The sequence below is a fragment of the Brienomyrus brachyistius genome, chromosome 4 (assembly GCF_023856365.1).
Source record: "Brienomyrus brachyistius isolate T26 chromosome 4, BBRACH_0.4, whole genome shotgun sequence".
Classification (NCBI taxonomy): Eukaryota; Metazoa; Chordata; class Actinopteri; order Osteoglossiformes; family Mormyridae; genus Brienomyrus; species Brienomyrus brachyistius.
Window position 1 is genome coordinate 8,376,658 of NC_064536.1, and position 24,301 is coordinate 8,400,958.

The 24,301-nt window shown below is 46.3% G+C and overlaps 1 protein-coding gene across 1 annotated transcript in view; it reads left to right on the top strand.

Annotated features, from left to right (window-relative positions):
- Nucleotides 1–11,775, top strand: part of LOC125740651 (POU domain, class 6, transcription factor 2-like) — a 39,193-nt gene extending 27,418 nt beyond the window's left edge. Inside the window, exons 5-9 of the mRNA XM_049012105.1 lie at nt 1,814–1,945; nt 3,023–3,232; nt 5,516–5,702; nt 7,343–7,511; nt 9,138–11,775. Of these exons, the coding sequence (XP_048868062.1) occupies nt 1,814–1,945; nt 3,023–3,232; nt 5,516–5,702; nt 7,343–7,511; nt 9,138–9,654 (1,215 nt within the window). The 3' untranslated portion in view covers nt 9,655–11,775. The remainder of the gene's footprint in view (nt 1–1,813; nt 1,946–3,022; nt 3,233–5,515; nt 5,703–7,342; nt 7,512–9,137) is intronic.
- Nucleotides 11,776–24,301: the final 12,526 nt, after the last annotated feature.

The window sequence follows — 24,301 nt, forward strand, 5'->3', positions numbered from 1 at the left end:
AGGCTGGAACACTTCCAGAGGACAAATAGTGTCCGGCTTAATAGCCCCCTGAGTCCTGGTGTGTTGGGGGGGGGGCGGGCTACCCAGGAACTTGGCCTCTTCATGAATGATTGATCCCCCCAGCCCCAACCCTACCCTCGCTGTCTGGAGAATGCCGTACCCCGCCATTAGGCGCTCAAGTGTGATCTGCAGTTAAATTTCTGAAGCTCACATCCCCTTGGATCTCACGGAACCGTCCCGATGCATTTTCTGCTCTAATTTTAGATGCAGCATTTTGATGGTTCTGTTTACGGAAGGACCAACACACTGGCATCGGCAACCTTCACAGGAAGGAGTTGCGTTTACTCGATGTCGATCTCTTGGGTCACAATGGAGGACTCTTACATATCTTAACTATGAGAATATGCAGAAATCTACTTCTCCTTCTATTCTACCTGGAAGTTCTACGTTTTATTACTGCTGCACTGATTGGTCTGACAGATCACAAGTGACATCACCCAAAAGGATGATTCGCTCTAGATAGGAAAGCGAAGATAAACACGTGACAGAGGAATTATGTATCGTAGTGCAGTATTATGAGAGCTCCCAAGGTTCGAGGGACATGCCTTGTCACTCCTCACTTGTCAGCATTTTTATGGGGTTTTAATTTGTTCTTCCGAGGGGATACAAGATTCATAGTAAATGACTCAGTGACAGTTGTAGTTCGCAACAGGTGAAGGATAAGTTGTGGCATTAATTTGCCTTTAGGCTCCACATGTCACTGATGTCCACTTCTTTTTTAATTTACCCTGTCCGCTAAATCACTTCCTGTGGGGGGTCCATTTAAAATGTCCCCCACCCCCAGATGAGTCGCTCTTCATCCAGAAGCAAAGAACCAGCGATGGTGTGACAGCGCCGCCCTGGTGGACACTGGCATTCACCCTGTCGGTATAATGCGGTCACTTAGATGCCGTGTTGTGACCAACCTGTTCCTTCTCCTGTCCCTTATCACGGGAGAGCGCTGTCAACCTGCTTGTCCTCGACCGAAAGGGCTGGCGAGGAGATTAGCGCATTAGCCTAAGTGTTTAATGGCTGACCGGCGAGCCCAGGGCAGGAGGATCCTCGGAGCGGTGATTGATGAGTGCCGTGTCTCTCCGTGGCTGCCGAGCCCGTCACTCCGGAATTTATCTTAATTAGATCGGAAAGACCTGCCACGACTGCGAGGCTCAGGCGATTAAAATGAAAAACAGGAGGAATTACCGGTCAGATTAATCATAATGTCAGACTACAGCTGTAGTGCCGCTGTAATTTGCCACTCCAGTGAGTTATGTCAGCCAGAGCGGCGGCGGGGATGGGGAGAGCCGGTGGCAGCCTTGAGGAGAGCGCCCGCGGGGGTCAGCTGACAGGAAGTGAGGTCATAGGGCAGTGTGACCCTGCTGATGTGTGTCAGCATGTCTGCAGACCAGCCAAAGGCACACCCTGCCAGCCAAATTGTCCTCCATCCCCAGCTCCATTGTGTTACACGTTGTGTGATTACGCTATGAACTGCACCTCCTTTGCACTGCCGCACCTCCTGCAGTTCAGCAGCTTTGCCTCCATCCAGGTACACCTTCATCCCGCAGGGGGTGGACCAAGCTTATTATTGGGGAGCCGGTCCTGTGCTATTCTTGTTCTGTTGTAAATCGCCATCTTTGTCACTTACCACTAGGGGCAGCAGTCGGCTCTTAAACAGCATGGTGCGGAAAGGCTGGTGCTTAATGTGACCGCTGGTGCTTTACGTGAACTCTGTACTATATAACACACATTAGCATCGCCGTTGTCCCCCCCCCCCCAGAGGAATCCTGTCGGTAGCCAGGCCATAACGACAGCAGCCATGGGGCCCATTGGAAGTCCGTCAGCTTTCGGGAACCCAGTATCCAGCCTGCAGGGGATCAGCGGACAACTGGTCACCAACGCACAGGGACAGGTAGGAGGGGGCGGGGGCGGGGGGGGTCACCAGATATAGAGACTCAGAATCTCATTATCACTGGGATATGACCTCTGACTTCTGTTTCTCACTCATCGTGTCTGTGTGTGATTTTTTCTTTGTAATTGTGCTTTTCCTAAAATGCAGTGTGTCACTTTAGGTGTGTGGCTAAGGCCTGAGCAATGGTTAAGGTTAGTGTTAGTGTTAGGGGTTAGTGTTAGTGTTAGGGGTTAGTGTTAGTGTTAGTGTTAGGGGTTAGTGTTAGTGTTACTGTTAGGAGTTAGTGTTAGTGTTTAGTGTTAGGGGTTAGTGTTAGGGGTTAGTGTTACTGTTAGGGGTTAGTGTTAGTGTTAGGGGTTAGTGTTAGTGTTATTGTCTACAACCTAGGTGTTAGGTGTTTGGATTAAGGATTTGAGTGTGAGGTAGGGTTAGGGTCCTGGCTTCACGGTGTTTGAAGCCCAGGCTGGACAGATGTCTGATTACGCAGGAACACCCCCCTTTTAGGTCTCAGGGATGGGGGGGGGGTTGGTGGGACGGCAGGTCTATCAGCTGCAGGCAAAGACGTCACAGCGGGTCACGGCAGCAACATCAGAAGCTGCGAGAGACAGACTCTAAGCGGGATCGACCTGCTTCCCTCCAATAACTGGCCTTCCCCCCCCCTCCCCACATGCACACCCCCAGTGTGAGAGCGATACAGAGAAAAGGGATGGTGACCCAGATATGACAGGTGGCACTGTGGGGGTGGAGGCCTCCGAAATGGGGCTGATAGCATTTGCCAGCTTCAAGGGCCCCCCAGGTATGAATAAGTAATGAAGGAGAATTAAAGTGCTGACAGGCGCATTATTAGACAGCCTCTTCCTGGGGCTTGTTAATGAATAACAGGTGCACTGGTCTGCACCAGTACACAAACTGGTACTGGAAGCTGTGGCGAGCATCACCATCGGCTCCTCGGATCTGAGGGAAACTGCGATTTAATGCATCAAGCTGCGAGCGGGTGACCGTGACCGTTGGTGTGATCACGCTCATGTTGCCGCTGTCACTCACACCCCCCCCCCCGTACCCCCGCCCATGGGCCAGATCATTGGGGCGATCCCCCTGCTGCCAAACCCATCCAGACCCTGCGGCCAGCCAGCCAATGGGAGTGTGGGCCTTCCAGTCCAGCCAATCATGCCCCAGCTGCTCACCAACACCAAAGGACAGATCATCGCCACCGTCATCGGCAATCAGATCCTGCCGGTCATCAACACTCAGGGGATCACGCTGTCGCCAGTGAAACATGAGCAGCAGGTAGGACCACCGCATGTCCAGCCTGCAAAAAACGCACATGCATGGATGCATCGTCCATCCATCCATCCATCCATCCATCCATCCATCCATCTATCCATCCATTACAGGTGGTACAATACGATTTCTGATACAATACTAAAATTTTGAGTGTCTGCCGATACCGATCCAATATTTTTTCCCCTTTATCAACTACTAAGTATTAATTTAAATGAAATATTTATATCAGTTCATTTCACTGGACATGGCAAACTATCTGTGTTTAGTGCTGTAACAACATTGTTTCAGTATGCCAAGAATGGGAAAATAAAACAATAAAAAAATAGGCATGTCGCGTTACAGGAAGAAATCCAACAGGATTTATAGAAGTCTGCTTCTTTGTTTCATTTAGTAATGATTTTCTTAAAAATGAACAGAAATATTTTTTGCAAGTGCAAACTGTGCAGTGTGTAAATTAAATGTAATAAAGAAAATATCACTGTATACCTGAAAAAATGCAAAATATACAATGGGGCACAGATACAACTTTTAAAAAGTAATTAACCAAACTTTAAAAAGAATACAAGTCTGAAGACATGTAGTCAGTAAAAGTAAATTTTACTATCTTCAGACGTAAGAAAAATCTGCACTGACCTTAGGTACACTGCATTATGCAGTTTTGCTGTTTTCTTCCTTTAGTACTGTATTTCCACACAGCCAGATCAGTGCCATCTGTAGTATCTATCCATCCAACATCTATTATCCATTCATCATCCTTCCTTCCTTCCTATCTATCTATCTATCTATCTATCTATCTATCTATCTATCTATCTATCTATCTATCTATCTATCTATCTATCTATCCATGCAAGCGTCCATCCATCCACGCATGCTCCTTGGCCTTTTATCCAGTATGCAGTCATGGTATGATGTCCTGTATATGAATTTACAATCCCTTGTCTCCTGAAACCCCCTGAGCTGATGCTGAGGTGTTGGTGTCTCTAGCCAGTGGACATTCACAGCATAAACACCTTCCCGTCAGATTCACTGAGGGACACTGAGCCACCAAAAGGCTGCCAGTCTTACCTGCATGCTTGAAGACACCAAAAGTAAAGGATCCTGTTGCTTCTAAAGCAGATCTAAGGCCTTGTGCCACCAGCTCTCAGGAACCCATTTTCGATTCTGTCAGCTCCCTGTTGTCCCTGTGATACTTGTGGAAGAAAGGGAGCAAACCCATGTCAGGTGGAGAGGACAGCCCTAACAGGGGCTGTGACATTTAGGGTGCACCGGCATCAGGCCTGATCCAACGCGTCACCATATCACCATTTGAGTAAGAGGGACCTTCTCAAGGTCTTCCAGACAATGAATCAAATTCAGTTTGTCATCCTACCAAACGGAGCCTTTCGTGACAGGTCTCTGAATATAAACGCTTTCTGTGGAGGAAATTCTGTCAATTGACTGTGGGAGAAGCTTCCTCTAGATGCTTTCTGTAGCCAGCCCTTCAGCTGCACACCCCTGCACACAAATGGAGCCCCGTAGAACGTCACCACGGCAGAGGTGCACCTTCCAGAGCAAAGGCGGAAGCGTAGCTGGATGGAGAGTAGCTCTTACTGTGTTCTGGGTAATTTGTTGCAAATGGTCTGCTGGATGTCCGGCTCAGTTTAGGGCAGTACCAGTCAACCCATTTAGTGGCATAGGCAGCCGCCTAAGGATCCTTCTTCTGAGGGGGTGTCGACTTAGCAAGCCAGTTTCATTTTGTCTAGGATGGGGGGGCTGTGAAGCTTGGTTTCTAGTGCCCAAACATGGCTACTGCCACACCCTATCATGTACTACCTGCACGTGGTACTTGTGTATGAATCCTGCGTGTGGTACCTGTGTGTAGTACCTGCATGTGGTACCTGTGTATGAATCCTGCGTGCGGTACCTGTGTGTAGTACCTGCATGTGGTACCTGCATGTGGTACCCGTGTATGAATCCTGCGTGCGGTACCTGTGTGTAGTACCTGCATGTGGTACCTGCATGGGGTACCTGTGTATGAATCCTGCGTGCGGTACCTGTGTGTAGTACCTGCATGTGGTACCTGCATGGGGTACCTGTGTATGAATCCTGCGTGCGGTACCTGTGTGTAGTGCCTGCGTGTGGTACCTTTATGTGTTAGCTGTTTGTAATATGTATGTATGGTACTTGCATATGGTACCTGCATGGGGTATATGCATGTGATACCTGCGTGTGATACCTGACTCTGACAGTTCAGGGTTTCTGGGGGTTTTACCTCAGGATAAGGACCCCCACCCCTCTGCTTCACAGCTGCCTCCAGCCCCGCAACGCCAGCCCGGCCCCCCTTCGTCTCAGGCCGGTCTCCTTCACCTCCCCCACGACCACGCCTTCTCTCCGAGTCCCATGCGTCAGGCCTCCTCCTCCTCTTCCTCCTCCTGCTCCTCCTCTCCCACCACTTGTCCCGCGTCTGGCCTCAGTGTCGGTCAGCTGGTGAGAGGTGAGTATCTGCGACTCCATGCGCTTCGCACTGCAATCAGTGCAACCCGCAGGATGGGAGGGTGACGGATGAAGCGTATGGTGTATTTCACCAATAAACAGCCCCAGTTATTGTGCATGTACATGATTAGGGATGCCACTGAGGCAACACGCTCCCATCTCTGTGATGTTATTCCCTGTTATTTCCAGGAAAGGTGAAATATTACAGCAGCCTGTCTGTGGTTATGGAAAAGGGAACAGTGCCGTATCCCTCCAGACAGTTCTAGAAAAATCCTGAGCATTACTGGGAGTGAAATTGACATCATAAAAAAGGTCGGACAGACTCGTCTCTGATGACGTTTGTTTGTTTGACTGTAATGAAGGGTGACGTTTTTCTGCCCGTCTCCCACCGGTGAGGCGGTTTTTAAGGCCTAACTGCTCTCTGTACATATTAGCCTTTGATGTTTTACTGTGAGAGTGAGTCATTCAGTCACATGGAGAGTGATTTTCTTTTCAATGAATGTTTCAATGAAAGGATTTTTATTCCCTGTAAGCATCAGCATTTCTTTCAACCTGGAATTTCAGACAGACATTATTAAATTAAGTTTAGCTATTTTAGGGAAATGCAATGGGCCACACCTGGGCTGGGAGGCTGAATCCTGTGCGCTGTGATGGATGGGCATGTCCAGGGTGTCCCTGACCTGTGTTCCAACACCCCCACCCCTCGCCCACCCAGGAACCTACCGAGGTTAATAGGTTGAAATATTGATAGATGGAGGGATAGATAGGTAACTATATAAAACTTGACGGAATAATTTGACGGAAATTAGCAATAGCATTTGAACGCTGACCATTTATCTGTCAGTAAGTCTTTATATAGCTTTGGTTTTGAGGCACTCAAACTTATGAAAAATCACCTATTCCACTGCAGTTTTCCATAGCCACTTATCCACAAAAGGTTAACAGTCAAACACATCATAAATTAGCGCAGCTCGTCAACACAAAGGCCCTTCAGTTAAAGTTGTTAAACAGTGTGTGGGGATTTTAACCAAAAGCAATATTCTTCTGCCGTTGTCCTTTTGACAAACGAGCATCGTTTTGATTAGTTTAATCTCCGTTATGAACATGAAGTTCCTAACAGATATTGTATTTAAACTCTCCATCCACTTCTGTTGCTCTGTGACAATGAGGATATATTTCTTAGTACAATGGCATAGGAGAGAGTTTGATATTGGAGGGAACGCAACTTAATAATTTAAATACGAAGGTCTCTTTATTGAGGTTTGTGAACGAAGCCAAATTAAACATTGGGGGGGTACACTCCTCCAAGCCCTACACTCCTTTAGTACTTTTGAAAATAGCTCAAAAGATCATACTGCAGGATCTCTAGACAGAGGACGATAGACTGAAAGCAGGGTCTGTGTATATGTACAGCCGTCCTCAGACGGGACATGTGCGATCCAGACAGCTGCCTGTGAGTTTTACTATAATAACCGCCACTAAATTATTTACCGCTGCTTCACACAGCTGTTCATTTGTCCCGCATATATATCACAGTCACTCAGCTCGTCCCTAACGAGATGGATAAAAGAGGCGTGTTTCCTCACTCGAGAGTCGGCATGTGGAGGTGCTACGTGAATTCATGAGGTCACCCCTCTCCAGATCCCCAGGTCGCCCCCAGCGAGGTAGACGGCGTCAGCCTGGAGGAGATCCGCGAGTTCGCCAAAGCATTCAAGGTCCGCCGCCTGTCCCTGGGCCTGACGCAAACCCAAGTGGGCCAGGCGCTGTCCGCAGCCGAGGGGCCTGCCTACAGCCAGTCTGCCATCTGCAGGTAACATCACGTAACTGCATCCTACCTCCGTCGCACTGGGAAGGTTGAAGGATTCGCCGCAGTTATTCCTTATTTTCGATTGTATTTATTGTTCTGCATTGGTCTGCTCTCTCTGCTTCAGCTTAATTTTGATAAAATATAAAAGAGGAGTAACAAAATAATGGGGAATCGGAGCCAAACGACACTTTAACATGTGCAGGTAACATACAAAGTCCAGGTGTTTATTTCATAAATACCAGAAGATCACATTGCACATGCCTGGTGGCTTCAGGAGGTTGGAAAGCCATCGGTCACATGACCTTTCCTGCTACTTATTTGCTCATTTTAATGCGCTTTTAAAATGCGTGTGCCCAGCAGATGGCTGCCCTGTTTACATACCCGAATGTCTGCTTTGTTTTTGAAAGTTTCATCACATCTTAGTTCGGGGACATCAGGTTGAAGCCGCCTAAAATCCGGACCTTAAAATTGTGAGGGATGTCAATATCTCACACAACCTTCGAATATTTATGTCAGCTAAGGTTTCAAAAAGGAGTCACTTAAAACAAACAGTATTATTATTTTTACTTTTTTCCTGTGGGCTACAGGTAAAATAACAGCCGTTCAATAAGAAACTGAGATTCCAGTGGAGAATCTGAATGTTTTTAAGCGCTTAGGGAAATCTTGAAGCTGGTGCCTCCCTTTCTGTTGAGAGCCCTTTACCTTCAGCACTTTGGTCTGTCCTGAGCATGAGAAGCCAGCAGCTGCACTCCCACACAGTACATCAATGTTTCCCAACCTGGTCCTCAGGGACCCACAGACGGTCCACGTTTTTGCTCCTTCCCAGGTCCCAGGGAGTTGGGAGGGAGCAAAAACATGGACTGGCTGCGGGTCCCTGAGGACCGTTTTGGGAAACATTGCAGTAGATGTTAAAACGCCAGTATACTGCAGTAGACCTTCATACCATGACAACTCCATGCGGGAAAAGTATTTACATTAAACCTTTTACATCAGTCAGATTATTCAGGAACGTGGAAAGTTTTGAAAACATATCAAAAGGTGCATTACAGTGAATTATTGAAGCTGGTTTTGTAAAAAATCATGTTAAATGCACTTTATGTTCATGCTATTCTGGGTTTCTTCACCAAAATTCCATGTTTCAAACGAAAATGTATTACTTTTGTTTGTTTAGCATATATAACAGGCACATTAATTGATACATGATTTTATTTGGTCATAAAGCTCTGATAGACTGTTAACGTGTTAATGTATTTTAATAATAACATATGAATTTTTATGCATGTTGTTCCTGTCTCTGTGTATGTCTTGGTATAATGGGCCAAATATTCACATACTAAAGTCAAATTGATCAATTATTATTTATGCTTTTCTTTTAATCCAAATTCTTTACATATAGACTGTGATATCATGCCTTATTAGCTTGTGACGTTTATGGTCATTGTTGACTGGTGGGAGGGGAACCATAGTTTCTAGTTCTGGGGCTCTGGGGAAGACAAAGTGATGTGCGCATGGCTTGTGATGACTTCCTGCTGCACCTTTGGCCTCTTTTGATAGCCACAGCAGGCATGGCATCCCAGGCCTGGTGGTGGTACCCTAGTAAGACTGTTCTTCTCTCAATTTCCCCCCCAGACACACCATCCTGAGAAGCCACTTTTTCCTACCGCAGGAAGCCCAGGAGAACACTATAGCTAGCAGTCTGAGAGCCAAACTGAACCCTGGCCTTTTATATCCTGCCAGGTTTGAGAAGCTGGATATCACCCCAAAAAGCGCGCAGAAGATTAAGCCTGTTTTGGAGCGCTGGATGGCCGAGGCTGAGGCCCGGCAACACTCGGGAATGCAGAACCTGACCGAGTTTATCGGCAACGAGCCGTCCAAGAAACGCAAGAGGAGGACCTCCTTTACACCGCAGGCGCTGGAGATCTTAAACATGCATTTCGAAAAAAACACGCACCCCTCCGGCCAGGAGATGACGGAGATCGCGGAGAAGCTGAACTACGACCGTGAGGTGGTGCGAGTCTGGTTCTGCAACAAGAGACAGGCACTTAAAAACACGATCAAGCGCCTGAAACAGCCAGAAATCGGGGCAGACCTCAGCGTGGACCACATCACCGACTCGCTCATGGAGACAGCGGAGAACCTCCCTTAAACACAGGATTAAACAGTGACCAAATAATACGGACTCCAGGGCTATTCCAGGATGGGAACCATAGATTTGGCATTGCAACGTGTCTCTTTTTTCGAAGAAAGTCAAAAATATCAGTGGACAGCTTTTTGGTGATAACGAATGAAACGTATTAAGTACTTTTTATGTTTAAAATATATCTGTGAAAATGTAAATCAGAAAGCTAGTACTTCTGTTAATATTAAGTATGCAAAAATACTTTGATAACCCGTTTTAAGATTATGGAAGATTACAACTGTAGTCTTTGTAGAAGTCTTGCATAAGGAGTTTTGTTTGATAATCAAATTTTGTTTAAAAACCAACCAACTGCAAACCAAAGTCTAGCTACTAAGTCAGATGTTAGTTACACACCTACTTTTTATGTGTATATGTCTTCTAAATTTCTACATTTATACTGATGGAAAACAAACGATGACTAATGTAGGGGGCGGTGAAACCGCTTGAAACACTTATTTAACGTTTCGTTGCGCTATTGCTTTGCTATTTAAACTGATTTTTTTTTATACGAATGCAGTGAGCTTAACTGAACGGCCAACGGCAACTGTTTTTGCGATTTTCTAAAAATGTTTTTCCTTTCATTGGTTTCTCCCAAAGATTTCAGCTGCTGTAAGCAATCATTCCATTCAGCAGCGCGTGCAGTCTGCCCTGTATATGTATTGTCCCCCCCCCTTGCCCCCCTCCATCTTTCTGTTTAATTACCTGAGGCAAATACACAGAGTGGTAATTACTCCTGTGCAGCAGATCCCCTGCTATCTTGTTTTTTCGTTGAATAGTTTCCTACAAGGTATTGATTAGCTTATGAAACTCTATGGGGAAAATGGATGTGGATTTGCTGCAGTTTTTGATGATCACATGTGCGGGAAGATGGGTCAACGAAAAGACATCTATAACTCTACTGACCCCCGAAGAAGTGACCCCAAGCCGAAAGCAGCACCTGCGTCCTTTCTTATAATCACTGTATCTCTAACCACATGTACAGTTCCGGGAATGAAGAAGGATCCCGCTGGTGCCCGTCTGAACAGAATCGCAATAGTGGCTGTGAGTCTCCTCTCCTTTAAAACATTTATAATGTCACTCCGTTTATAAACGCTCGCCTGCGGTCAGAATGTACCCGACCGGTGCTTAGTAATAACATGCGTGCAGTTAGCGGAGAAGCGGGGCTCGCATGATTATTTTACAAACGCATTTAGACGTGATCAATTATTTACAGTGAGCAAGGCAGTCTGGCCGCAGGAACCCTCCTCTGTGTTTCTGTATTCCTGCGAAAACACATCAGACCCGAGGACCTCAGTGAGAATGCTTTACGGTATACCCCTGAAGGCGCACCATCATAGAGACAGGCCTACATTTGATGCGAGCGCATTGTCATTAAATGTGTCAGATTCTATTTGCTTGACCCTGCAAGAAAAGTGGCATTTTACAACGCTTTCAAACGTGTGTGCATGTCTGCCGTTTTACATCTGTTTGTCTTTCAGCGAATCCGTCGGTTAAATTATGATTCATTGTTTGTTTGTTTCCAAAGTTATTTTGTATGAACATTGACTTTTTTTTTATTATGTTATAGAAGTATTTATTTTAAATGTAAATAAAGATTTGTTTTTTGTTCCAGTGAATATTTTAATATTGTCATAGCAAGGCAGGAACTTGCTGTTTGTATATGTATGGCTGTTTCTTATCCGTTGGCATTAATGTATGTAATCCTTGTACGTGCGGGGCGGCAGTAATCAGGAGGACTGACGTGTTTCGGTTCGACCTCTTTCTTGACTTCACAACACAGTCATTATCTAAGCGCAGGTAGCTGGATAGCCGTGTGCTGCAGGTGACACGCTGTCAGTCTGCCACTTCTGATGTGACACGGATTCCTGTCCATTCCCGTTTAATCCAGTCGGGGTTGGAGGCGCAGTAACAGTATTCCTGGCAGCCCAACATGAGAATTTTCCTTTTACAGGGTGGTTTGGCAAGATTCATTAATATTTATAAGATGGGCCATTTGATTGGCCGGTGAACTCTGTCTAAGACATTCACTGGCCAATCTGGTAGCGCCTCTCTTATGAATACAGATGATTTTTTTTTTTTTTTTTTTTTAATATCCCTGTAAAATGAAAATTAGCACCTGGGATTCCTTGCTAGTTTGTATGATGCTTTCAGTTTATGTATAATCCAGTGAGCAAGCTGACCAGTTTCAGATGTTCAGCTGCTAATGCTGCACATTAAAAATAATATTTTACTTAAGTTATTTTCATGGCTAATGCAAAGCAAATGACTCGTTTGAAAATTTCCAAAGACTAGAACACTATTATCGTCCAGCTGCCAAGCCCAACAGAATGATTCTCACCTCCCCTGGTTACTGAAACCTACTTTCAGTGTCTGTGGTTTTTTTATTATCTTGTTTCAGTCACATTATATTTGTGGTGTTTTATATTTACACAGTGTAATAGTAAACAGACGAAATCAACAAAACAAAAATACATAAGAGAATCTTTAGTGACAAGAATCGGAATGATCTTCAAGAGATTATTTTATCATGCTTTATGAACCCACGCCTTGTCTTTGAGGAAAATATAACTTTATGCCGTTTCTGTTCAAATTTCTTCTGCAAATCTGTGGTTCGGTGGGATTTACCCATTCAGCTTACAGTAAATTACTGCTCATCTGCTATAGGTTTGCAGTGGATAGAATTTTTGTGCTCTACAAATGGTCAGTTCTTTATATATTTATATATTGTTATGCAATGTTATATAACTGCATGTATCCTTGTTGTCTTCTGTCAATTTAATTTTCGATCAACATTCATATGTTCTGATATTTTCAGCCTTTTCTGATGTCATGACTTTTTCCCAAATCCAGAATAGGGACAAAAGTATTGGGACACCTGTCCGTTACACCTAGAGGAGCTTTTATAACATCCCATTCTAAACCCATAGGCATCGATATGGAGTTGGCTCCTCTCCTTTGCAGCTATAACAGCTGCCACTACTCTGGGAAGGCTTTCCACAAAATTTCAGAGTGTGTCTCTGGGAATTTTTGCCCATTTATCCAGAAGAGCATTTGTGAGGCCAGGCATGGATGTTGGACATGAAGGCATAGAATTGCCCAAAGTGTCTTGGCATGCTGAAGCATTAAGAGTTCCCTTCACTGGACCAAAGGGGCCTAACCCAACCCCTGAAAAGCAACCCTATACCATTATCCCTCCTCCACCAAACTTCACAGTTGGCACAATGCAGTCAGGCAGGTAACGTTCTCCTGGCATCTGCCAAACCCAGACTCGTCCATCAGACTGCCAGACAGAGAAGCGTGATTCGTCGCTCCACAGAACACGTTTCCACTGCTCCAGATTCCAGTGGTGGTGTGCTTTACAGCACTCCATCCGACACTTGGCATTGTGCTTGGTGATGTGAGGCTTGTATGCAGCTGCTCGGCCATGGAAGCCCATTCCATGACGCTATGAGTGCAGTCATCCATCCTGTCCTGCTAGATGTCAACGAATTCTCAGAGTTCCAACGGTCAGTTAGTCAACCGAGCATCAGCGACTTTACGCATTATGTGCCTCAGCACTCAGCGACCACGCTCTGTTAATTTATGTGGTCTGCCACATAATTTCTGTTGTTCCTAAAAACTTCTACTTTGCAATAATACCACTTATGATTGACCATGGAATACCTAGCAGGGACGAAATTTCACAGACTTATTGCAAAGGCGGCATCCTATGACAGCACCACGCATAAATTCACTGAGCTCTTCAGATCGACCCATTCATTTACAACTGTTACAAAGGGTCTGAATGAAACACCTGAATTCAGTGATTACAAGGTTGTGTCCCAATACTTTCGTCCATAAAGTACGTGATGTACACAGCAAGTCTCGTGGGCAAATATCCCGTCAAACATAAGTCTGATTCTGTTCAGTATTATTTTATGTGTATTATCAGTGAAAGTAATTATTATAGTTTAATGCACATTTTGGGGAAAGCTAAGATGATTTACACGTAACTGTACATTTCACAAGCAACTGAAACGACTGAAATATCAAAGTATTTAAAAACTGGTTGCAAGAAGCCAGAAAGGTCCAAACCGAATTTTATAGCACTTAGTAATAATGGCGTCATTGTTTCACCCTCTGTCGTTGATTGAAAGGTTTCATTTGTTTTATGTTTTCCTCGTTGAGGACTTTCGAAGAGGTGTGGTAAGCACTGGTGCTCGTGCGTAGCTGTCAGCTTACATAATGAATCTGCACACGTCTCCTGGCGGCATTTGTACTGAGGGTAACAAAATGTTAAACTCATTAATCTCAACAGATGGGCAGCTACCTGTTTACACACCTAACCAGGTATTACTCAACAGAATTCTAATCGGGTTACTGCCGAAAAACAATCGTTTGTACTTGTGAGTGATGGAAATACGAAATGGAGAAATAATATCAAGGGGCTGGTATATAGAACGAGAAAACCGACAATGGTGATTTTATTACTTAGAAATCAGACCGGGTTTTAACCATGTTAGAACAGCGAATCTTCTCATCTCCCCTGCCTTTCCGTCCCGTGTGTGTCTCTCTTTGATCACCCATATATGTTCGGGTATGAAGGACTCCATGGCAATACTGAAACCAAAACAGGAAGCAAGTGCACCATCTTTTCTCTAGCTGGACCAAAGCTCGATCTACTGTAGTCACAGTATATGCACACTGTACAGATATGGCTTAACGTGACAATCCTGCAATATGAATTGCTGTTTAAAAGTTTAAGATGTATCAATAGACAAATAGCAAAGGACTCTTACCTCAGTACCCAGTAGGCAATGACGCATGACACGTTATGTAGACATTCAAAACGGAGGTAAATGGACATTTTATCGGTACGTTTTGGTAAGCAGTGTTGTCAGTGTGAGGGGTGTGTTTAATCACGCCCGAAAGACGTGGTTGTCTGCATTGTTTTCTTCTGTGAAATTGTTTCCCAGATTCGTACAGTGCCGTTGAAGTATTTGCTGTCTTGTTTCTCTGCTTGATTTCTCTCCATTCTGAAGTTTACGCTGCTTAACGTTCAGTCAGCAGACAATACTTTTGTGATCTAAATGACAAAGACTCAACACAGGTTTGTTTAAATGTATATTAGCCAGAGGTGGAAAGTTCACCTTCAGAAAGTACGAGTCCAGCCAAGATTTCATTTCAACTAACCAGCTGAGTACTCTGTGAATGTTACTCTTTATGCTTTATTGGGTGGCTGCAAAAAAATCTTGGTCTGGATCTGTACTTTCTGGACCTGAGCTTTCCACCTCTGATATTTTCATAACTAAAAAGCCACATAGGGAAGTGTAATTAAGCAGCCAAAATTAATTAACTTTCACTTTGCTTTAATTTTTTTTAGATTAAATCTGTACTTGATCTCTGGAGCAATATCTGTATGGTTAATAAAGTCAGTGTTGCTTTACGTCTTCACATTTGGTCTTACTTTGTTCTGTAAACATGAAGGTACCACCAGCGCCCCCTGCTGTCGTTCTTTTTGTCTGCAGCGTCAGATTAATAATCTTGCAATCACATCGTGTAACATACATGGCACACCATGTGAATGAGGGTTACATTGTTCTATCATTGTTCTACTCTCACTCCAGTACCATTTACATTTATATATGTGGAAGATCTTAGACGATAGCAAGACATAGTCTGTCGACGAGGAACCCTTTGGAGGGCAGGCCTGATAACTGGAAGGTCGTGAAACATTCAGATTCTTCTCAGGTGTGGATGAGTGAGTGAAGAACAGGAGAAGTCTGGGGCTTGGCGTGGTGGTTTGTGGGATACCGAGAAGATGATTAGTATAGATGTAGGAAGATGGAGGGAAGAAAGGAAGAGGAAGAAAGTCAAGGTCAACCTCAAAAAAATGAAGGTGTTATGAGTCAGTGTCTCTCCCAAACCTCCATTAAATTTCCTCATTTATTGCTTGCTCATCTTCTTCGAAGAATCCAGCTCGACTTAGTGGCCTATCACCTGCTCTGAAAGTCTACTGAAGCATGTGACAGACTGAAACGACTTTCAGAACAGGGGTGGGGAGGGGTGGGGGGTGAGATATATTATGACATGTCTGCAATCTGAAAGGATTACAACCTACATATCAGCCCAGAACACAAAACAAAGTGGCATGCAGATGGGTTTGAAATTGCTGCTTTGTCTGCCAGCGGCGGCTCAGCTGTTTATTTAGCTTATCTCTGGAGTGGCACCCGGACAACCCAGCGCTCTTGGTAAATGAACTGTCAACATCACCCACTCTGAACCCTTACTGTCCTGGCAGCCTTCAAGGTCGAGTCTCCGGAGAAATGACTCTTTCTGCGTAGATCTGAGGATTCTTTGACATCTAGCAGGACAGGATGGATGACTGCACTCACAGTGTCTTTACCACGGTTTGGGATGTAAGGAGCCTGAGGGCACGCTTTGCACCTGGTAATTCTTAATTATTTATTTTAATTAAAGCTGATTATTTAAAGTTTATTAACACGGACTCCTCTTGCGCATCACACCAGAGCATCACAGGGCAAGCTTGTTGTGTTTTGAACGACGGTGGAGTTTTAGAGACAGCTCTGAGTGTGGTTCATTTTGGTTGAGCTGGGCTCAATGCCATTCATCTCTTCCACCCAGTTATATGAGAAAGGCTGCAATTTTAGCCTTAGGAAGCACTAAGTGTCGCTGAAAAAGGAATAGAAGAGAGGATGAGTCAGTGAGAGATTGCAGAGCAGGGTGTGTTTTCAAACCTTCATAGCCTGAGCCGGTCTCTCTACCACTGCTGTTACACGGCCCCTTCGCACTAATGCAGGAGTGGGGGCCTGCAGGCTGCCCTATAAGGACACTGTCAGTGCCTCACTGTTCTCAGCTTAAAAACTTTGTTAGAATTATGCACGTTCATCCATCCATCCATTTTCCAAACAGCTTATCCTACTGGGTCTCGGGGGGTCCGGAGCCTATCCTGGAAGCAATGGGCACGAGGCAGGGAACAACCCAGGATGGGGGGCTAGCCCATCGCAGGGCACACTCACACACCATTCACACACCATTCACACACCATTCACACACACATGCACACCTATGGGCAATTTAGTAACTCCAATTAACCTCAGCATGTTTTTGGACTGTGGGGGGAAACCGGAGTACCCGGAGGAAACCCCACGACGACATGGGGAGAACATGCAAACTCCACACACATGTGACCCAGGCGGAGACTCGAACCCGAGTCCCAGAGGTGTGAGGTGACAGTGCTAACCACTGCACCACCATGCCGCTCCACTCCTTTATTCTAACAGACAAAATTTCTTGATAGGTCAAACTTGATGAAGATAAAGTTGACAATTGCATTCAACATGCTGTAGGTTATATAGAATGTCTACATATAGCCTACTTACAATGCTTACTGTTTGAAAGAACATTGTGACAAATCTTTGCTTTTTTTTCTAGGTTGCATTTTTCTGTATTGCATACCGCTTTGGTCCGTGTGACCAAAACTGCATCCGGCACAAGATAAGGCGGCTCGGTTCTCACCTTGTTCAGAACCCAAAACACAAGCAGAACACAAGAGAATGAAGGAAATCGGCACAATAGGCAGCAAGTACAGATGTTTTGCATAAAAGTGACATTATTGTTTGAGATATTCATCTTCTGTGAAGTCGGTTGGGCGCCGTGGGAGTGGAAAATTTTGAAGCCTTGTTCAGGTTATTAGGTATGTGTGCACTTTACTGTGCCCACCTACAAACGGGGGGGGGGGGGGGGACGCATGTGTGCAGCACGGGGGTGCAGGAGTGTGAGTGCTTCTACCTGCAGCAATCACATGCAGTGAGTGGTTTGTGATGGTCGATAGTTTGATGAGTTTAAAGACTTTGATGTACAAACCTTGTAGTTTGTTTTTTCCTATCAGAAGTGTGTTGGGGGCGGTGGGTGGATTTGAGTACCTATATATATATATATATATATATATATATATATATATATATATATATATATATATATATATATACACACACACACACATACACACACACACAAATATATATATATGTGTGCATCTACACCACTGCCACTGGGCCTGTGTGTGCTGGGGTGTGTGTATGAGTGTGTGTGTGTATGAGTGTGTATGAGTGTGTATGAGTGTGTATGAGTGTGGGTGTGTTTGTTATTCTCAGAAACAAACAGCCCAAAGTGGTGAAGTTGCCCGCGTCTGTTTCCACGGCGACTGGCCGGCACTGTGCGCCCACTGTCAGGTAAGGTTAGGCTAGCCTGCCCGGGTGCGAGGTATCGATGCAGGATGCAGGCAAATCCACTTTGATTCCTCTGTTAACTCCAGCGGTACCTGCAGAGTGCCATGGTAATGCGCTAAATCCCTGCGGGGGGGTCCTCCGCGTCCCCGCGATGGAGATGGCGGCGTGATCGCCAGGAGCACTCGGCGTCTGGAGCTCTGCTGATTCCTGTGACTCTCTCTGAAAGCGTGCCTCGACTGTCCTGGGCTTAATGGAGGGAAATGTACATTTGCAGTGGTCACAAAACACGTCGCTTTGATTTTGGCTTTCGGCCTTTGCTGTTTGTCTAAGACATGCTGTCTCTGCACCATTACTTCATTCCTGCTAACTATTGAAGCAAACCACCACAAGCCGCAACTGTCAACTGATAACTGTGCGAGTGAATTATCCGAGACACGCAGGCGTCGGAGGTTTAACATTGTGACAAATTAATGCACACCTTTGTACAAATTAATCTAAACAAGTTGTCACACAGACATGCACGCAGCGGCCTGGGACCTGCTGGTCTGCACAGCCAACAGGGCAGAGAGTGTGATGGACAGGGGAGGCACCGTGCCCAGAGACTGGCAGGCCTGCTCGGGTGGGGTTAGGGCTGGGTGGATGGACAGGGGAGGCGCCATGCCCAGAGACTGGCAGGCCTGCTCGGGTGGGGTTAGGGCTGGGTGGATGGACAGGGGAGGCGCCGTGCCCAGAGACTGGCAGGCCTGCTCGGGTGGGGTTAGAACTGGGTGGATGGACAGGGGAGGCGCTGTGTCCAGAGACTGGTTTGGGTGCCTCCCCGTATTGTTGTGGGGTTTCCTCCAGGTTCTCTGGTTTTCACCCACAGTCCAGAAACATGATAAGGTTAATTGGAGTTGCAAAATTCCCCTTAGACATGAATGGTGTGTGTGTGCGAAGGATTGGCGCCCCATCCTGGGCTATTCCCATGCAATTTGTTCCAATCTACCAGGTCCTAAATCCGGACCCAAGGCGATAAGTATGAATTAATGTGATTGTGATGTCTGTCTTAACTGCAGTCAGTCTGTCTCCTACAGATGCCAACTTGTTTCAATTAATTTGCACACGGGTGTATTTTGTGAATATGCGGGACAGTCCTGAGTAAACAGGGACATTAGGTTACCTCATCTTTTATCCATATATTAAAATTCTTTTTTTAATATAAGCCCCCACTTGTGGATTAATCGGTAAATCGCCGTAGTCTGTGGTACAGATGTGTTTTTCTGAACTACTACCTGCTAACCTGCCTCCCCCCCTTCAGTGGGGTGAACTTTTCCTCAGATTTCGTCCAGAATTTTAAAAAAGATTTAAATCAGTTCGACCGCACATGCTTCTTTTTGTGCCTCGGAACTCACACGCCAAGCAGCATTTGCACGGCCCCGGGACGGACCTCTGATCCTGTTAATCATTTGTCGCATATTAGGCTGAAATATTCCATGACTCCCGGCTGCAGAGGCAATGCTGGTAGCACCCAGGGACGGATTACGGACCGGGCCAGTGGGGCCGCTGCCCAGGGGCCCTTTGGGGTGCAGGGGGCCCGTGGGGCCCCTAGCCCAAAACAATTTGCAACGCTTATCAACAATGTATTTTCGTTTGTCTATTTTTGAGGGCCTACATTCTTTCATCCTCTGCCTACAAGGGCCCCTGACCCTATAGGGAGGGCGTTTGGCTGCCAAGGGCCCTTGAATTGTGGTGGTTGTGGTGGTGGTGCTGGTGGTGGTGACCCATAATCCGTCCCTGGTGGCACCGACTCTGACAAGAAGAGCTTCTAGAATTTTCTCCGTGGGAAAATTCTCCTTTCGCCTCCCCCATCCTGCCCTCCATGCAGAGGCGATTCTAGGGTCTTTGGGGGCCCTGGGCAAAAACTACTCCAGGGGCCCTCCAACACCTCCTCCACCCAGCATGGTAAAAATTATTAAATTTTTGTGTAAATTAATAATATCAACAAAGACAATTTAATAGACACAAGGCCTAAATAAAAAAGATTTGCCGTTGCAACGTGTTACGTAATCGTCCGTCCCCAGGGGGCCCCTTTCAGCTTAGGGCCCCAGGTCATTGCTTGCTCCGTCTGTCCCGTCGCTGCGTCCATGAGACACACACAGATGACAGCAGGTTTGAGTATCGCAGGGAAGGGCAGCCACCTGTGGCACGCATGGAGCTGGTGGGTAAGGGCCTTGATCAAGGCCCCCAGGACATGTGGCCATTCTACCAAGGCCAGGCTTGACTTTCTGCTCAGAGGCACGGAGGCTTAGCCTGCTGAGCTACACGCCGCCCCAAAGCAGATGCCTGTGGGTGTTGTTGAGAAACAGCTTGTCTTGGCCGCCAATCACCGGTTTACTTTATATGTATGGCGTCTTGTATTCACTGATGTGTTTCACAGCAAGAAGTTACCGCCTAATTACAATCTAGTTGCTCCCTGTGTAAGTGGTCGGCACTCCTTACTGCTTGATTTCTTTTTTCTTTTTTTTTACCGGAATCGTTGAGTGGTTCTCTCTATTTGACTATCCCTGCCGGCCCCTGGAGGATGGGCTCCCCCTTTGAGTCTGGTCCCTCCCAAGGTTTCTTCCTTCTAGGGAGTTTTTCCTTGCCACTGTCGCCTATGACTTACTCACTGTGGGCTTTGGGTGAGGATGCTGTAAAGCGCTTTGAGACAATGTAATGTTGTGATAATGCGCTATATAAAAATAAATTTGTTGTTGTTGTTGTTGTTCAGAACTGGGACTTTAAACCTTTCGCTCGGATCCTATACCACCGATGTGTGATCACATGAGGACGGGGGCCTGAGGAAGGCTCCGCAGCAGACGCAGGGTCTGGGGACAGGCTGGCGGGTGCTGTAGCTATCCCTATGATGGCCATAGCACCCCCAAAAAATTTCTGCAGTCTATTTAGAATATTTTATTTTTAATGTGTGAACACTGTAATTTAACATGTATCAATTCTATCTAGACTGGAAAGCATGTTGGGTCAACTCTTTTATTTCTTACATATGCTATATGAATAAATGACTTAGTATCTCGCCATGTGTTTAATCTCCCACTTGACGTCGCCTCTCCCACTCGATGTTGCCCCTCCCACTCGATGTTGCCCCTGACACTCGACGTTGCACCTCCCACTCGACATTGCACCGCCCACTCGACATTGCACCTCCCACTCGACATTGCACCGCCCACTCGACATTGCACCTCCCACTCGACATTGCACCGCCCACTCGACGTTGCACCTCCCACTCGACATTGCACCGCCCACTCGACGTTGCACCTCCCACTCGACATTGCACCGCCCACTCGACGTTGCACCTTCCACTCGACATTGGGCTCCGGGTTGCAGATGTGCCTCTCATATCACCAGCAAAAGAAACACTCTGGCACTGCTCCTGCTCTGCTGCCGCAGAGAAACAGCTTAGTGATGTAGGCAGTAGGACCTTACAGCATGGATTCTGCACCCCGCCCCCCTCCGCACTCGACGGAGCAATGTTTCTGTTTGCTCGATTCGCAAAATATATATCTCCAGTTTGCACTTGTATTGTAGCATCTTGTATAATTTATTGTATTTGTATATATGTTATTTGTATCTGCTTAGATGCTGACTACATTTTACGGGCCTGTACTATGTACAATAAAATTGAGTCTAATCAAATGTGAATATAAAACACATTAATCCACGGTTAACAATCACTGAAAGAGAGCAATGGTGCCCTCTAGAGGACTTTTCTCCCTTTACTTGTTACACCTTAAGAATGGAAAGAGGAAAGTCCTCTTCTGATGGTTCCCATCAAAAACAATCAGTTGTTCCGTTTACTGCATAGTTACTTTTTAAAATAATGTGTATATAATTAGTTTACAAAGCATTTCATTTTTATCATTAATTAGGCCTGTGTCTTTTCAGAACACTGTCCCCCCTGCGCTTCATAACTGTTTTCAAGATGATTAAAACATGTTCAAATGTATATTATTATTATTATTATTATTATTTTATTATTCCACAATAATCAGGATTTTCATTTAACTTTAGGCAAACGTGAAAAATGTAAAAAAATTGTTAATCAGTCCTGGGTATGACATTAAACTGCATCCAGCCCTGCAAACAGTCCTCCAACTTGCTGGGAAACAATTTTTTGGGGGGTTGGTGGCGGGATTGGCACTCCAGCCCCCGTAAAACAACTCACAAATGCTTGATGCAGACAAGCATGATACTCTTCTGCCCTCCGCGGGAGTAGCTCTGCTGCAGCCGCCCGCAGGAAGGCTGCACGCGCCATGAAGGGGATGGAGTAAGCCTTTGGGAGCCCCATCCCCGGACGAGTCGAAACCGTCGGAGAGCTAATAGGGTCAGGCCTGTTGGGGATGGGGGCTGGTGTGGGGCTGAGGCATCGCCTGTTGCATGGTGGCACATTCCTTGGGTGTCTTGTCTGTTGTCTCAGTGTATGCTCCACCTGTGGTGAGTGATGTCTCGTGTTTTCCACATTTTCTTCGCAACTTCGCTCAGTGGTTGAAGGGTGCCCACGAGGTGACACTCCTCTGGTCATGGGTGACTTCAATGCGACCACTGGCAATGGCAGGGCTGGCTATGAGGATTTTGCCAGGCCCCATGGGTCTGAGACCAGGGCGAAAGTGACTCCAATGTTCCTTGACTTTGCAAAAGGTCAGGGGCTGCGGGTCGCTGGATCCTGATTCCCACGCCCTGAGCGGCATCGTTGGTACTGGTGCTGCGGCAAAGGAGATCGATCACATCCTCATGGGCAGACGCTGGAGGCTCCTGCAGAACTGCAGGGTCTACAAAAGTGAATTCTGACACACAGATTTGTTGTTGCTACTCTGAAGATTCAGCGTAGATCCAGTAGGCTGCCACCTACTAGGAGAATGAGGCTGGACTTGGCCAGACTCCAAGATCAAGCTGTTTCTGATGAGTTTGCACACAGTTTGTATGAGAAACTTGCAGACTTAGGTGCGACTGCCGACACAAATGTGATGCAGGAGGCCGGTTGCGCTGGTGTTGCCAGTGTTCAGAGGTGGAAATTTCAGGTCCAGAAAGTACAAATCCAGACCAGGATTTTGTCTCAACCAACCAGTGGAGTACTCTGTGACTGTGACTCTTTACGCTCAACTGGTTGGTTGAAACTAAATCATGGTCTGGATTTATACTTTCTGGACCTGAAATGTCCATCTCTGGAGGCGTTTCATCTCACAGGGCACCCTGGATATTATCAAGAGAAGTCGCAGCGCACGACTTGGTCGCAACTCCAGTCTGTACCAGTAACTGAGAAGGACGGCTATGAGGGCTCTGAGGGCAGATAAGGAGACGTTTATTAGATCAATTTGTGAGCAGGTGACGCACCATCTGTGGTCTAGTGACCCACGTCCTGCTTACACAGGAATTGAAGCATTACGCACATCTGAATCTGTTCCTCGGAGACTTGCAATCAGGGCGGGTGATGGGACGGTCCTTGCGGATGACACTGCGTTTGTGACCCTCTGGGCTGGCTACTTTGAGCAGTTGTTTAAAGCTGACCCTCTAGGTAGGATGATGGACATCTCTGGGTCTACGGTTCTCAAAGCTGACCCTCCGATCAGCTGTGAACCAGCTGAGCGGAGGGAAGGCCACAGAGATCTGTGGTATCTGGGGTGAACTTCTCCAGGCTGGTGGTAAGGTTGACCTCCTGGCATTACAGACAATCTTTGCTTCCATTTGTGAGTCAGGCGTCATTCCAACTGACTGGAAAATGGGACTTGTAGTCCATATCTAGAAAGGGTTGGGGGATCACCTGGACTGCGGCAACTATATGGGGATAACACTGCCTTCAGTGCTGGGTAAGGCCACCTCCAGAGGGTGGGACTGGACCATGTATCTGCCTGGGGGATCACTGGCCAAGATCCCAAGGAGTTTCACTGTGTGGTAGAGGTCTAACGCTCCAACCTGACCTGAAGTGTGAAAACAGGCCAATAAGGAGACAATCCTTACATTTGGCGTAAGTCCATCCATCCATTTTCCAAACCACTTATCCTACTGGGTCGCGAGGGGTCTAGAGCCTATCCCGGAAGCAATGGGCACGAGGCAGGGAACAACCCAGGATGGGGGGCCAGCCCATCACAGGGCACATTCACACACACCATTCATTCACACGGCCACTCCAACGGGCAATTTAGCAAGTCCAATTAGCCTCAGCATGTTTTTGGACTGTGGGGGGAAACCGGAGAACCCGGAGGAAACCCCACAACGATATGGGGAGAACATGCAAACTCCACACACATGTGACCCAGGCGGAGACTGGAACCTGGGTCCCAGAGATGTGAGGCAACAGTGCTAACCACTGCACCACCATGTTGCCGCTAATAATAATAATAATAATAATA